The sequence below is a fragment of the Diadema setosum genome, chromosome 11 (assembly GCF_964275005.1).
Source record: "Diadema setosum chromosome 11, eeDiaSeto1, whole genome shotgun sequence".
NCBI lineage: Eukaryota > Metazoa > Echinodermata > Echinoidea > Diadematoida > Diadematidae > Diadema > Diadema setosum.
In genome coordinates this window covers 17,916,283-17,932,970 of record NC_092695.1, presented here as the reverse complement: position 1 = coordinate 17,932,970, position 16,688 = coordinate 17,916,283, and the positions used below count along the sequence as shown (strand labels likewise).

At 38.1% G+C, this 16,688-nt stretch overlaps 2 protein-coding genes across 2 annotated transcripts; both read right to left on the bottom strand.

Annotated features, from left to right (window-relative positions):
- Nucleotides 1-5,255: 5,255 nt before the first annotated feature.
- Nucleotides 5,256-8,184, bottom strand: LOC140235133 (lengsin-like). Its single transcript, XM_072315172.1, has 2 exons — nt 8,157-8,184; nt 5,256-6,641 (listed from the first exon to the last, which is right to left on the bottom strand). The coding sequence occupies exon 2, from the start codon at nt 6,600-6,602 to the stop codon at nt 5,256-5,258; it is 1,347 nt and encodes a 448-aa protein (XP_072171273.1). The 5' UTR covers nt 6,603-6,641; nt 8,157-8,184.
- Nucleotides 8,185-15,118: 6,934 nt separating this feature from the next.
- On the bottom strand, nt 15,119-16,465 carry LOC140235152 (lengsin-like). The gene has a single exon (XM_072315188.1). The coding sequence runs from the start codon at nt 16,463-16,465 to the stop codon at nt 15,119-15,121; it is 1,347 nt and encodes a 448-aa protein (XP_072171289.1).
- Between the last annotated feature and the right edge of the window lie 223 nt (nt 16,466-16,688).

Sequence of the window (16,688 nt, the reverse complement as noted above, 5' to 3'; positions counted from 1 at the left end):
CAAATTGGTCTATAGGTGGCGCTGTGTCGGTCTCGTGGGCCTTCTTTGCCTAGTGTCGGTCTCGTGAGCTTTGTTTGCCTAGTGTCGGTCTCGAGAGCCTTTTAAGCGTAGTGTCGGTCTCGTGAGCCTTTTGTGCGTAGTGTCGAACTCATGGGCTGTATAACTCGTGGGCTTATTTTACTTGATGTCGAACTCGTGGGCTTTATTTACTCAGTGTCGAACTCGTGGGCTGTATAACTAGTGGGCTGTATGACTTGTGAGCTGTATGACTCGTGGGCTGTATGACTTGTGAGTTGTATGACTTGTGGGCTGTATGACTCGTGGGTGTCGGTCTCGTGACGTGCAACCTCCTGGGTTAAAAGCCGGAGAATTTTATTTCCGAAATTTGAAACGTCATCTTTATTGGCATTCCAATGAATAATTGTCAAATTCTAATCAAATTGTCCCACATTTGCTTAGCCGGTTAAAAAAAAAGAAAGAAAGAAAGTGTATTACACAGTGTATACACGAACCAGTTGCAGTGTATAATATGTATGTCTACCACCCTCCTCGTGGTTCATTTTGTAGGTTTCCTCATATCACGCACCCGTCATGTATTAAATGTTTATAGGATCTGGATGGAGGTTTGTCCTTGTTGCGTTAGGGTCATCTTTTTTCAGTCCCTCCTTTGCTCCCTACACACCCCCCCCCCCTCTCTCTCTCTCTCCCTCTCTTTCTTTTTCTCTTTCTCTGTTTGAGTTTCCTCCCTCTCAATCTCTCTCATTACTCTCAGCTGTACGTGTGCAAATAAGATGAATGAGCAGTACAGTTTCAATATATCGAAATTGAGATCGCCTTTGCATACCAGCGTGTGATGTTAGCGAGCATACTGTTGTGTGTCTGTGTGTGTGTGTCTGTCTGTCTGTCACTGCGTGGCGATGCAAGGTGTCGCTGCGCAAAGTGCATGTATTTGCATGTTTTCACCAGGGAAGTGGGGCCACCTCCCTGTTTTCACACAGACTACCTCCTGGGGTACAGCAAATAATAGCTACTGCACAATACACAAGCAAAGGTGTAGGTCCTACCTCATAGATCATGCAGTATTGTATATCAGGTTGCGTTTATGTATAGTGAACGTGCCGATGTTGCGTATTCTCATTTTGTTCCTCCCTTTCTTTCTTTCTTTCTTTCTTTCTGTCTTTCTTTCTTTCTGTCTGTCTTTCTTTTCTTTTCTTTTCTTTTCTTTTCTTTCCGTTCTTCTATTAAGGTACCTACAAACACAGTTTCAAAGTTCATTCCGCAAATATTCTTCCTCGTGAACACTAATTCCAAACCATGTGACTTTACACGGTGAATATAGTACATGGCGGGAACCCTTCAGACTTACCACGTAAAGCAAAGCTTAGAAAAATACTGGGGATGAGGAGGAGTGTCGCTTGTCCACCGGATAAGTAATTGTCTAATTAATTCATCAGCTGGTTCAATCATCTGCAGAATCTATCAAAAGTACGTAAACTATTTTCTTCCATGATTCAGGAAACACTATCACATCTTCGAATTGCCAGAATTAATGTATAATTGACCAAAAGGTAGACGGGTATCTCGTCTACCACTACAACGGCCATCTTGCTTGCTGTCAACTGGCGGCTCTCATCGAGGCTGCTGCCCTCTCAGACCATCAAAAAGATGCAATATGATAAAATATGCAATATCTATATAGAATACGCAATGTAGACTCAAAGCTACATCGCGCGTATACAAGTATATAAACTGTCAATGTGTGCATGTACACACACACCATGCACACACACACACACACACACACACACACACACACACACACACACACATATATATATATATATATATATATATTATATATACCTACTTAAACATAGTTATGACATTACCTCCCCTCTCCCTCCCTCGTTATAGTATACATTAGCATATAATGTATATATATATCATATATAATATATATATTATGTATATTCAATCATGCGTGAGACCACAGATAGATAGCAATTATTGTTGAATTGTGTAACGCGCGTGTTACCAAAACTTTCACATTACTATGTGTAATTCGATGAGCAAATGTAGCAAATGTAGTAAATGGAACGAAGATTCTCATAACACTGTGTGTTTGGAGAGTCGTAAGATTAATTTGCTACTGCCTGATAACACTATGCGCAAAAAAAAAAAAGAAGAAAAAAAAAACTCCCTCAGTAAATCAGTACCATTTCGAAACGCCATCCAAAGGGCTTGTATACGCATAGCTCCCCGATGGCACTATACAGAGAGAAGCCCGCGATATCCGAGGCACCACAGTGATGGCGGTTGTTCGAAGTGTTTCATGTTGATTCATGAATATTGATTACCATTCATACCAGAACTTGGATTGACAAGGAAATTTCGAGTGAGAACGGCGTTTGAGTGCACAACAGAACTGATGGCAGGAAAAGGGGGCCAATGACCGTACCATAGTGTAAACAATATTCAAGTATGAAGAGCATTCATGCTCTTTTCCATATTGTAAAGGCATTCAAGATGTTTCCAAAGTTTAATATGCGTATGGCTCGACAGAAAAATCACCACGCCAATGTGACTAACTATGATTTGAATCGTCCATGTATTATCATCATGTGGTTAACCTTGTCAAACATGCAAGTCCTCTAATATGAGGATTATCAATACGCAGATTACAAGGCCGAGAACCCTGGGCTTCGATCAGCGGAAAGATCTTGCACCAATCAATAAGAGCATACCCTGTTAGACTTTACCCTCTAGCTCTGTCAATAGCATCCTGACCTCGTGGCAAATAAGGGTCGGCACGGTACATAAAGAAGAAAAGCTTCAGCTTCAGCTTCAGTTTCAGTTTCAGTTTTATTTCAGTTCCATGTCCGTGGCACTTTATTTCCAACGAATACTATATGCGTAAGTGGAATTTATAGCAATATTGCGAACATGCAATGGGCACATCGCTAAAAAGTGAAGAACTTGTGGCGAGTGTGCCCCCAACATGAAAGAATGATATTGTAACGTGTAGTTATATACGGAATTATGAGAGACAAAGATACAGAAACAGAGATAACAACAAGGACAGGGACAGACAAAGAGACAGACGAAGGCAGAGACGTACATAACTATCAACATTGACATAGTCAGGGATGTGAACACATGGAATTACGTAACAATAACAAGAAAGACATGGGACATGACAGACGAAGAGGACAAGGGAGAGGAATGGAGAATGGAAACAGCCATAAGGCAGGACAACAATGCATAATTGACACAACTATGGTGACAATGAGAAGAAAATAAAACATGCATTCAAAACATCATACGTGTTATCAATTAAAAAAGGTATACCACGTAATAAAATTATCATGAAAGCAGATGTTCCATAACAGACCTATATATGTAATACAAATGCATGTTGATTTGTATTCATTGATATTTCAATTCAATTCAATAGTTTATTTATTTCCATCATCAAAAAAAAAAAACAAGAAAAGAGAACATGATTCAAATACCCTGATCATCACGATTGTGACCAAAAGAATATCTAAATGTGTACCACATATTCTATAACTTTTCTATTTTTCTTCAGCGTACATGTACTTGGATATTATAAGCTCTCAAAAAAATCCAAATCAAGATCAAGTTGATGACGTCATCATTGGTCACTCTCTCCACATGTATTATTCAAAAGTGAATATATATATATGTACATAGCAATAATGATGTCACAACAGAGGAATGCATTAAATGCCAATCTTGATTTTAATTACAAATTCGAATTTTCGGGGGTCCTCCCCCTTCGTCAGGGATGACAGTGCGAAGGAATTTTCACAGTATATCACTGTGAAAATTCATTCGCACTGTCATCCCTGACGAAGGGGGCGACCCCCGAAAATTCGGATTTTGATTAAAATCAAGATTAGCATATAATGCATTCCTATGTTGTGACATTATTATTGCTATTTCTAGTACTGCCAATACGCGGAGCAACTAAAATATATATATATATATATATATATATATATATATATATATATATATATATATATATATATATTATGTATATTCAATCATGCGTGAGACTACAGGAAGATAGCAATTATTGTTGAATTGTAGGGGGCAACGTACGTACGTGTTACCACAACTTTCACATTACAATGTGTAATTCGATGAGCAAATGTAGTAAATGACGTAAATGAAGTTGAATTCAGAGAACGAAAATTCTCATAACAATAAAAAATTAAAGTAAATTAAGAAAAAAAAATTGAGTAAATTAAAATCTTTACTGTTGAAAAAGTATGACAGTGAATTCATTTCATACGCATCATACTTATGACAATGCAGACTTTCCTTTTTTTCATTCTTTGGCATTTAGGTATAGATTGTAATTTAGTTTTGACATCTTTTCTTCTCTGTATTCTTTTTTTTCTTAACTCAAAAGTCAAAGGAGGTAGTCCCTATCTGATATGCAAGTAAAGTGAACATGGCATTTTTACCTTTCTTTTTTGTCTTTATTTTTGTTAATTGTCAATATGCGCAGAAATTGAATATCTTTATTCTCATATCTGTTCTGTTTTAGTTCTGTTTTCTCGCATGTTTTCTATGAAAAGTATCCAACCTTAGGAATCGACTAGTATTTACAAGCATTGCTTTCAGTTGGTTCCGTCATAATTCGTAATGGACTTACGCCTTGGTTTCATCATTTACATAAAGATAGTCTTGCGATGTATATCTGCTCTTATATCATTGCATTTATTTTTGTAGCTACACGTTTCCATGCAATGAATAGCAATCTGATGATTTTGATGTTTTTGTCCAGTGATAAGTCTCGAATTTGACTTTCCTTGGCTTTATCGTGGAATATGAAAAATGAATTCATTTCAGTTTAATTCCATCCAATTCTGTTTAATTCAATTTAATTTAATCTGTCGCTCACAGCCAAAATACCAATATTATTAACAAAAGGAATGCAGCCCCCAACCCCCTCTCGAAATAGCTTCACTTGATTTTAATTTCGTTTTTGGATCTTTGGTGAGTAAAGGAATACTTTCTTACTTGCCATCTTTGGCACAGCCAACAAATTAAAAAAAAATCTTTGAAAAGACAATCATTTCCATTCATGTCTTCTTTTGTCAATCAAGATTCATCTAATCCATAGTTAATGTTATTAAACATTGAATTACCATCAGTGTTAAAGTTTAGATGTTGTTTAACTGCCACTGAATTGCGGATGACTTGTGATTGTAGAGACGAAATTACATCATAAAGAAGAGAAATTCTCTTTCCCATTCTTCCAGTCTGTCCTTCTCTATTGCTTCTTTCTCTAGCTTCATCTCGTGCTTTTTGGCGGCAACAAAACACTTGATGAACTCTTCTCCCAATGCAGACGTGATCACCTCATCAGCTAACAGAGCTTCCACAGCCTCCTCCATGTTGGTTGGCAGTGCTGGTGTCAGTGGTGGAACGTATTCGTCATCATACGCACTGCTCGCCCCGTCTATTCCTTTGGGTAAGGGTAGCTTATTGACAATTCCGTCCAATCCTGCTGCAATGGTGGCCGCCATACTTATATAGGGATTGCAACCTGACGCACCAAGTCGATTTTCGATGTATGTCCCTTTCTCTCCCTGAATCTTGACTCGGATGGCGCAGGTGCGGTTGTCTGGACCCCAGGTAGCGTTATAGGGGGCAAAAGAATGACGCTTGAATCTTTTCAAGCAGTTGACTGTAGGTGCCATCAAAACTGATATAGCCCTGGCGTGAGCCAGGAGCCCTGCCACCCAGTACTCTCCAATTTCTGACAGGCCAGTTGAACTCGAAGCATCATATAGTTTGGGGACCTTTCCTGCTGCATCCCACAAAGAATGACAGTAATGCGCAGAACTACCGTGCTCCTGAGGCCATGGTTTACTCATGAAACTAGCTACATATCCATGCTTCAACGCTATTTCCTTGATTCCCAATTTATATGTGTAAGCTGTATCGGCGGCCTTTATCCCAAACTCTGGTCTGTAGGTGACCTCCATGTGACCTGCACACGTCTCGAACGTGACGCACTCGACGTCGACCCCTGCTTTTGGCAGGTCAACCACGATCTGTTGGATAAAGTCCTCGTCTGCAGAGAGGCGAAGCGAGGAGAACGCGTACGATTCGTGATCGATGGGCTCCATGGTATCCGTCTTCACCGCGTAAAACTCATGTTCATGTGCAGACCACAGGGAAAGATCATAGTCAGCTAAGCGATCAAGCTGACGTCTTGCAACAACTCGTGGGTATATAGGAACTTTTTTCCCGTTCATCTCACCCTCCACCAACACACGAGCTGTATTTTTCATCCAAGGTAGAATCGCGAAAGTGTCCAAGTCGGGAAACACCCGACAGTCTTCGTAATGAATTTCTTCTCCATAGCCACTATTTTCGAAGGGATATCCCCTTGGGTCAAATATGAGCAAACCCTTGGAGAAGTTAACACCATGCTCCGCCGACGTCTTGAAATGTTTGATGGGAACAGCGCGACACTGTGATATACCATACATATCAATTTGCTCGAAGCGTACCAGAGTAATGTTGTTCTTTTCGAGAAGATCCAAAATGCCATCCATTGCGATGCGGTGTCTCCTTTTCGTTTTCCACTTCAGATGCTGAAAGATTGAATAGCAATAAAACCTGTTTGTATAGTAGCATGATTATCGGTTGAAAGATATAAGCGAATATATCTCTTCTTAGACGTGCAGTGTATATCAATAACTTAACGGTTTTTATGTGGGTTAAGCCAGAAAAACAATTAAGTAAAAAGACAAAATTAGAATATCCAAGTTGAATATTTGTAATGCTATTTTCAATGGTCACCTTATGAAAAATATAACAGAAACATTTCCTTTTAAGGATTCCATGACATTTGCTCTTGCGACAATTGATCCCATGAAGTATCTCATAATCTGCGTCCCTATCCCTATCAATAACTCCAGCAGCTAAGCAAAACATAAATTCTACCCACTTTACCCTAATCCTTATCCTTATCCTAAATATCACTTCAAACTAAACCTAAAACCCCATCACAACCCTAACATTAACCATGAGTCCTTTGAGAAAATAAGACCGGAGCGATGTCGACCAGGAGGAAATGCCGTATCACCCCGTATTGATCCCAAAACTGTCCAGGGACTTGTAATATGAACACAGGTGATTTAATTTGTCTAAATTCATATCTGTATTTCGTTTATTTTGAATCAATCAATGAGATTCTTTTTCAAAAGGAAATGATTTACAGTAATGGAAATATCAATGTACATTGGACCACAGAAAGGAAAGATGAAACAAAATGGAAGATGTCAGCGTCATGATAAACGATTGGTCGACCTTGCTCTGTTTCACCCTAATGGGAAGTGCTGTTTCGTAATCTGCTTTTGCCCCTTACATTACCTTTGATATATACATATATATATATATTTTTTTTTTTGGGGGGGGGGTTAAATTGTGTCTGTAACCTACTTTCACAGAAGTGTCGAGGAAACGTGAGGTTGATCGGAAGTCCGTGTCCGTTACCGCTATCACTACCTTTTCTGATGTCACTACATTTCGTCATTGTTAAGACTGTCGAAAATCTGTTCTCGTACTTTTCCAAGAGGTAGGGTAGTAGTAATGGCACATGATGTCATATATATATATATATATATATATATATATATACATGACATATACATAAATACATACAGTTGTACATAGTATTAGTACACAACCAGTAATAGTTGTTGCATTCAATACGTCTGTACTGTAGGCGGTAAAAAGCTGATAACCTTTACCTACTAGGAGGTTCCAAGACGACATTTACTCATTTGCCTCGTGCATGTGAACCAGAACCCCATTATTACAATGCCATCACCATCTCTCTCCACACACACATACATGTACGTGTATCGCTTGCGATAGCGATTGTACCTCAGCCATTGCCTCGCAACTGAGACGTTGTACAGTTGCGCCTAATACCAATTGCCGTGCTATAACTTGTGGGTAACCGACGATGCCGGTGTGCCCAATGCAACAGACTGTTTGATTCCAAATCCATACAAAATACCTTCCCATCATTAAGGTGTTACGCATACATTATCATCATTTTAACCAGCAATAGAGGAGTCTGGAAAGCGATTCAAACTCACCTGCTTTTCGCAATTTTGTACGCATACACATTCCCATTCCCGCACGCCAGAAATGCCGCGTGCCAAGCGAGAAACGAACCGGTGGCAAGATTTGTTTGTGCTATTTTTAAATGACACTTGACCTTTGGACTAAACGCTTGAGGAGATTCGCTTTCCCTCTGTGACCTCTATCTGTCTGTTAAAGCTATCCAAAAATATGACAGAGAAAAAAATATGACGTTAATTGTTAACTCGTCAATATTATTGACGAAGTGATAAAGGTGATTATTTTTGAAGATTATTTAATCTTCTAAAAAGTAGTTCCTTTAGTAATGACGTTCAGATCAAAGTTCGATTCAAAGCACGGGATAGTATCTTTTATTCTTTTGACCTACAGGCAGGAGAACATTTAATTTTTGTGTGTAGGGACGTATACATCTTGATTTCAGTGAGATGTGGAAAGGATGGTTTGTGTGCTGATATATATATATATATATATATATATATATATATATATATATATTTATGTGCAATTAAATTTTTCGATTGAAAATATTAAAAATATTCAATTCGCTCTACCCCTCCTCTGTCACTTTGTTTTGAGATATAATGGAGAGTTTGATTCTTTTGGTCATTTCTTTTTATGAGCTTCCCTAGTGCGCATCAATTACCAAGAGGTTGATGATAATAGGAGAAATTTACAATTCAATTCAATTCAATTTATTTTCATATTTCTGAGTGAAAAAAAAAAATACATCAAATATAACAAAGTAAAGTGAAACACAATATCCGGCTAGGATGCACAATAAACTATTGTAAACATAGAACATGGCGGTCAATCTTTGTAAGTTTGGCTTTATGTATAAATGCTAAAGAAATATGATGGAACCTACTTAGAAGCAAGCTAGTTAAGCGTAGGTCCAAATTCTAAACCGAGTGTAAAGATCGAGATAAGGAGCACGGATGCAACATACATATTATGACCAAACTATAGAAAACAGAAACAAAAGTCAAGCATACCCGAGGATATAGAAAATTGTTCTCAAATACAGATAGGGAAAACAAACAAACAAACAAACCACATGCTTCAGACGTATGAACAATTGTTTAACGGTGTTTGAACAATTAGAAAAACCTGACATTTGGGTCCCAAAAAGAGACGTTGGAAGTCTCGTTGGAAGACAGACCTCTCCTTTCCCTTTCTCCTTTCAACTATCCTATCTCTATGCAAGTCATCCCTGCCTCCTATTCTCCTTCCGATGTATATTATAATAATAAGTATATACGGGGGCTGCACGCAAATCAAGCCACGCTTATGCTGTAGCCCCACTGTATTATTCATTGTATGTTTGTTGTACATTTTGCTGTACATTGCTGTGCAAAGGCATTGAAGGAAAAAATATTCTGTGAAAAACTTATACTTATGCTTGTACATGAATGTGCATGTGCAATGATGATACAAAAACCAATGAATCAAATCAAATCAAATCAAATCAAATCTTGGTAAGGGAAACATGTAAATGTACTAACAATTCACAAATGATTTACCAGCCAGTATGGCAATGAAGTGAGTACAACAAAGCCAGCTGTAAACGCGTCCCTACGTCTTTAGAGTAGGAATGAGAATGCTGGTATATAGAGGAATTTAAAGACAGTGAGGCTCAACTGAATTGCATGACAACAACCAAGCGCAACAGCAAAACGTTCATAAACAAGATAGAAAGGAATTTAAATGAACTTACGCGATGTAATTATTCAATAAGTACTGTCTTAATTTGTATTTAAAGGCTGACAATGTTAAACAACCAGCGAGTTCTACGAGGAGATCGTTCCAGTATTTCGGCCCTGTATACATAATTGGGTGGGGTTTTTTCGCAAAAATGGTTAGGGTACGTGGAAGGTACTAGTAATGCCCTTTACTACTCAGTCTGAACGCTCAAAGGGCATGAAAAATCTCTCACACAGCATAAAAGAGAGAAAAAGAGAAAAGAACGATAGAAGGAATTTTAGTCATTAGCTAATGAAATGCTATAAGAAGCTTGTTCCAGAGAGAGGATCTTGCGTGAACAAAAGACTTGTCACCCAACATGGTTTTTGTTTTGAGAACTGAGGAGGCCAGTATCATGCAAATTTATATATGTGTGTGTGTGTGTGTCTGTCTGTCTGTCTGCCTATGTGTATATGGGATTTTGGCAAATCAAATTATATTACAACTTCTGCTAAGGGCCTGCTCCACAGTACAATGGTACTGTTATATCCAAGTGTAAGTGGTAAAAGGAGAAGAGAAATGATGGATGAATGAGTTTCGAGATACAACACGAGGAAACTGGTCTGTAGATTACATATATATCACGTGAAATTATCGTCCTTGACTTTTGCACAGAAACGATGTGTCATCATAATCACAACAGAACTTTGTAAGCCAACTATTTGCTGACGTTATCCACATTACTGCATCAAGCAAAAAGGAATATGACATCATGTTTAACACATCTTTAATCCCTGAACACATCACGCCCTTATTGTTATGTAATGCGTGGGGTGAGAAATGACATATCACTGATGACAGTCAAATTGTGGTGGATCAATATCACCAGTTACTAGGAGAAACATTTAAAACAGAATATAAAGTGTTTCGTTTGACCATTCTTATGTTTTAAATGAAATATAAACTTAATTTCGTTTCACTGACGAGAAACTCAATATGGGATACAAGTTAACTTCAAGACCACACGATTAGTACCCAGTAACTGAGGTCACGGAACTTCATTCGCATACTTTTATATCCTTGCACATTTGGCATTGAACAAGAAGGGTTTGCACGAAGCAAGTGTTTTGGTGTTTTATCAGTGTGGTTTCTTATACAACATTAACATTACCAAGGCGTTGAGCGATTTATTCAAGCGACATGTACATATGTATACAAAACAGATAGATCAAAGAGGAAGGAACTCCAGTGTTTTTCTCTTGCTTTACACAACATTTATATCTCTGTGATGGTTTGTATATATATATATATATATATATATATATATATATATATATATATATATATATATTTATATATATATATATATACATACATACATACATACATACATACAAGAGAAACTTAAAATTAATGGTGTGAAATCATGTTATGCCTATTACTGATATATTTCATATGTCAGTACCTTATTACTGCAGGTTCATGATTTAGAAACAAATGAACTTCATATCAATAACCACTGCACTAATGGTATCTTGTAAATATTTCGGGCGACGGGCGCACTATACGGATGGTGTCTTTGTAAAAAACGAAAAATCACCGATAAAACACTAATGAAAGATGACTGCCATAATGACAACCAACTAAAAGCACTGTATATCTCAAAGGTCTCAAGAATGCAAAAGTTGCATCAGCCAGGTTTGGTTTCAGCATCTTCGAAATCGGCTACACCCAGAACTTTATCTTCATTCTCATGACCTGGCGGGGAACCAGGCGGGGTGCTCTGAGTTCTGCTATTACTTTGAGCAGATTTTACCAACTATTTTCGTTATTCAGTATAACTAAGTATTGGCAGTCAATCAATTTCACTCTTTAGAAGCTGCGGGACGTGTCTTATGGAGAGTTATGTTTGATTCGACCAGATAACCGTGCTTCTGATTTTGCTGTTACTCTTCAAATGACTGGTCTTGGTATAGCCATGATACACAGAACAAGGTCTGACATGTGTTCACTCATCCCTGAATATCCCTTGACATCAATTGACCTCTTCCCTTTATGCTAAACAGATTCTGTTAGTACATTCTCTACCTTATAAAACACACACACACACACACACACACACACCAATAATGGTAAAAATAAAAAATAAAAAAATCTGCGAATTAAGATAATGTGGTGTATAAGACTTGATGAGTTAAAATAGTGTGCGGAATCACGAAAGAGGAGTTTCAGATATTCGGCAAAATAACTTTCCATCTTATTGGCTTGATCGCGTCGCTGCTGGGAAAATGTGCTTTGACAATTAAGAAACGTGTAATAGTGTATACAAAAACTAAACTTACGCGATTTAATTTTAAAAAAACAATGGTTCTTAACATGGTGGATACTTAACGGCAGCCTCATTGTCAATAACTCACATTCAGTAAACATATTTTATCACTCAGAAAACTTCCTGTACTACTCAAATGGAATGGATTTGATGTTGATCACTGCAATTATTAATGAATTTCCTCATATCAAAATCCAGCAATTTGATTGATAGGAACCGAAACTTTCTAATGCTTTCACAGGTAGTCTTGGTTCTGCTCGTCACTTGCTGATTATTTGTTGTTAGGAACAAAAAAAGTAGTAGGTCCACTACTGGACGAATACACATATACGTGTATTAAGCCTATGGTTTCATATTTCACTAAAGGCGACGAATAGATGATTGTTATATCATTATTAAAAAACATTTTCTTTTTCAGCACATCTGCAATGCAAACGTAATATTGCTTTAGTTAGTTTAAAGTTCGCAACGTGAACGTGATAAAACAGAATGGCTCGACTTCACGAAGGTGGTACAATTGAAACCATGGTTTAAACCAGGGACAATTTGTATGGAGCGCCAAGTGTCGCATGACCTATATTTCGTTACGAAATAGGCCATGCGACACTTGGAGCTCCATACAAATTGTCCATGTTATAAACCATGGTTTCAATTGTACCACCTTCGTGAATTTGGGTCTTTAACTTTAGATTAGAGTGCATAAGGTATGCATTGTTTAAACTTTCACGGATAATTGCCCGCTGGTGTGACATGCATTAAAGTGTTCCGTTAAACAATTTTCTTGTTTCATTGGCGCTGAACCAATAGAGAGTACTAAAAGAACTTTAAGATGACACAGTCAAATCTAATCCTCATGTAAGTGAGGTAAGTAGACAATCTTTACATGCTATCATATCCTTTCAAATTGGGACTCTAACAAGTCGATGGTTTGCACAATGTAGTGTGTTAATGCTAAACATGAATAAGGGTTGTCTTTTGCAATATCAACGGTTTTTAGGCATATGTATGATTTTTTTTTTTGTCTACAAAGCAGATAAATTGAGGAGGGAGGACAAAGAGTGTGATTGTCACTTGTATTTAATATCTTTAATATAGACACAGACATTTGAATACCCAAATGGTGCGAATTTGTCATCCGCATTACCAATTTATTTCATATTTCAGTACCTCGTTAAAACTTCTCGAGTATTAAAAATAATTGATCTTCAATCATGGTACAGTGTATCTGAAAATATTTAGGGTAAACGACGAATATGTGTGATCGATCTCTTTCTGACTAACGCTGAAACCCCGATGAAACAAATAAGAATTTGCACAAATATACAATCCTTACCGGTGCGTTCGACTTCGGCTACCCAAGGGACACGATTATTCAACGCTGATTCAACGTAAGATTCCTGTCTGTAAAGTTCCCTTGGTAATTCACCACTGAACCATCAATGTTTTTATACATATTTATACAAAGAACGCACTGTTTAGAAATCAAGTGATGATAACAACTTGAAATTCTTCTGTCCAATCACCTCCAGAAAAGGATATGATTGATTGATTGATTGCTTTAATTTTCGGAACAAAAGACAACGACTGGATAGCTAATGTTCAGCGATGCAAACGTCACACCGCTTGTCTTCCATTGGGTCCAGAACATCAAAATTACAAATACATCACGTACCACAATATGAAAATATGAAATACATAAATTGAAAATATGAAAAATGAAATACATAAATTGTGAAAAAGTCGCATATTACAATTGATACAAAAGATAAACGGATACAAGGGAAAGAAACGGGGAGAATATAACAAATCATAGCTTATAATAACAATACAATTCTTTATTATTGACAAATAAAGATTGAAATAACGGGGTAACAACCTTACAGCATAGTTATTCTAAATGTAAATGCATCAACACTGGGGGATAAATCTTTATATCCAAAGGAAGGTCATCATATTCCTAGGCATATCTGTATTCAAGTGATCTCTTCAAATATTCAGTTCTTGGTTTAGGTAATCTTAATCTGTGTCCAATACGGGATAGATAAGGATGCATGAGTTACAGCTTCAAAATTAATTTCTCAAGACTGAGTCAGATATGAATATGATTGAACGACTCAACAGAAACTATTAAGTTCACTAAGAATATGACGTGCTATACATCTCGTCAAACGTATACTACTGCTTCATACGACACACAGTCATGACAGTTGTAATTGAGAAAAATGTTTAATTGCCTCATTATCGGCCGGCGTGCTTACGGTCTCCGTTTTACTAGAGAATTTTTCTACAGATATTATCATCTTATCACCATTGACATGACTGACTTGTTACCACTGACTTTCACTGCCTATCTTTGTAAGTTGAATTTACTGGTTAAATTCATTAAACCTGTATAACGTGAGGGAGAAAGCTGCAACAAAAGAGCAACTTTTAGTGAGAAATAAGATTCTTCTCAGTCACCTTGGCAGGTTATAATTCATTTAGGAATTAAGCAGATTAGTTGCCAGAGAAACTTCCTCAACAAAATAGCAAAACAAAACAAAATAGATAAAATTTGCATAGCAAACGACTCAATTAAAAGATTTTCTTTTGTCTACCATTGAGAAACACGAAAAATGACTAGCAGGAATGGAAATTAAAAGATAAAGCACGAGAACATAGGAATATTATTTTGAAGACATCATGAGAGTAAAGTGTCCGTATGGCTTACGATGTTTGCAATCTTATTGGTTCGATCATGTCGCTGACGGGATTCTTCCATGTGCGTATATCATGTGTCCCAAACTAAACTTACGAAGATTTGATTATAAAATTGAGAAACCTCAACATGTGTATACCTAACTCTAGACTCATTGTCAATTAACTCACCTTTAGTAACAATTTTATTATTACAACTTTGAAGAACAATTCATCAGAGAGTAAATTCAACATATCTGCACAGTGCCTCTACATCATGAAAAAGAAAAAGTCTCTTTCCCATTCCTCCAGTTTGTCCTTCTCTATTGCTTCTTTCTCTAGCTTCATCTCGTGCTTTTTGGCGGCAACAAAGAACTTCATGAACTCTTCTCCCAGTGCAGACGTGATCACCTCATCAGCTAACAGAGCTTCCACAGCCTCCTCCATGTTGTCTGGCAGTGCTGGTGTCAGTGGCGGAACGTATTCGTCATCATACGCACTGCTCGCCCCGTCTATTCCTTTGGGTAAGAGTAGCTTACTGACAATTCCGTCCAATCCTGCTGCAATGGTGGCCGCCATACTTATATAGGGATTGCAACCTGACGCACCAAGTCGATTTTCGATGTAAGTCCCTTTCTCTCCCTGGATCTTGACTCGGATGGCGCAGGTGCGGTTGTCTGGACCCCAGGTAGCGTTATAGGGGGCAAAAGAATGACGCTTGAATCTCTTCAAGCAATTGACTGTAGGTGCCATCAAAACTGATATAGCCCTAGCGTGAGCCAGGAGTCCTGCCACCCAGTACTCTCCAATTTCTGACAGGCCAGTTGAACTGGAAGCATCGTATAGTTTGGGAATGACTCCTGTTTCATCCCACAGTGAATGGCAAAAATGAGCTGAGCTGCCTGTCTTGTCAGGCCATGGTTTGGACATGAATGATGCAATGTAATTATGTTTCAAAGCGATTTCTTTGATTCCTGATTTGAAAGTATGAGCTGTATCGGCAGCTTTTAACCCAAACTCGGGTCTGTAGGTGATCTCTACATGACCCCGGTTTGCCTCACTGACGATGCATTCGACATCGACCCCTGCTTTGGGTAAGTCGACCACAGCCTGCTGGATAAAGTCCTCATAGGCAGAAAGGCGAAGCGTGGAGTAGGCGTACATTTGATTGTCTACGGGCTCCTTGGTGTCTCTCTTCACGAGGAAGAATTCATGTTCATGGGCTGACCAAAGGGACAGACCAAAGTCAGACAAGCGGTCAAGCTGACGTCTTGCTACATCTCGTGGGTACGCTGGAATTTTCTGTCCGTTCTTCTCACTGTCCACCAAGACTCTGGCGGTCTTATTCAACCAGGGGAGAATCGTAAATGTGTTCAAGTCAGGAGCTACATGACAGTCCGCTATTTGGATTTCCGTTCCGTACCCACTGTTTTCAAATATATCGCCTCTCGGATCGAATGCTAGGAAGCACTTGGCAAAATTGAGACCGTTGACAGCGACTCCCTTGAAATACTTCGCGGGCATTGCCCGGCATACGGGTATGCCGTACTGAGTTGCTTGCTCGAAACGGACGATTGTGACGCCATTCTTATCAAGCTGAGATATGATGTCATCCATTGCAAGTGAGTTTGGAACCTGAGGTGGAAATATGAGGACATGATGGCTAATACTGATTTTCTTTTAATCTTCAGTCATTTCAGTAAGACAGTCGTACGATCTGACCATCTCGTAAAAAGTTTGTTAAACGCTTGTGTAAATGCATATGGATTGTTTGGGGGTTTTATTACAATTTGTGAACGTTGAATTTGTGTTTATAACGTGACTATTAATTCCTGCAATA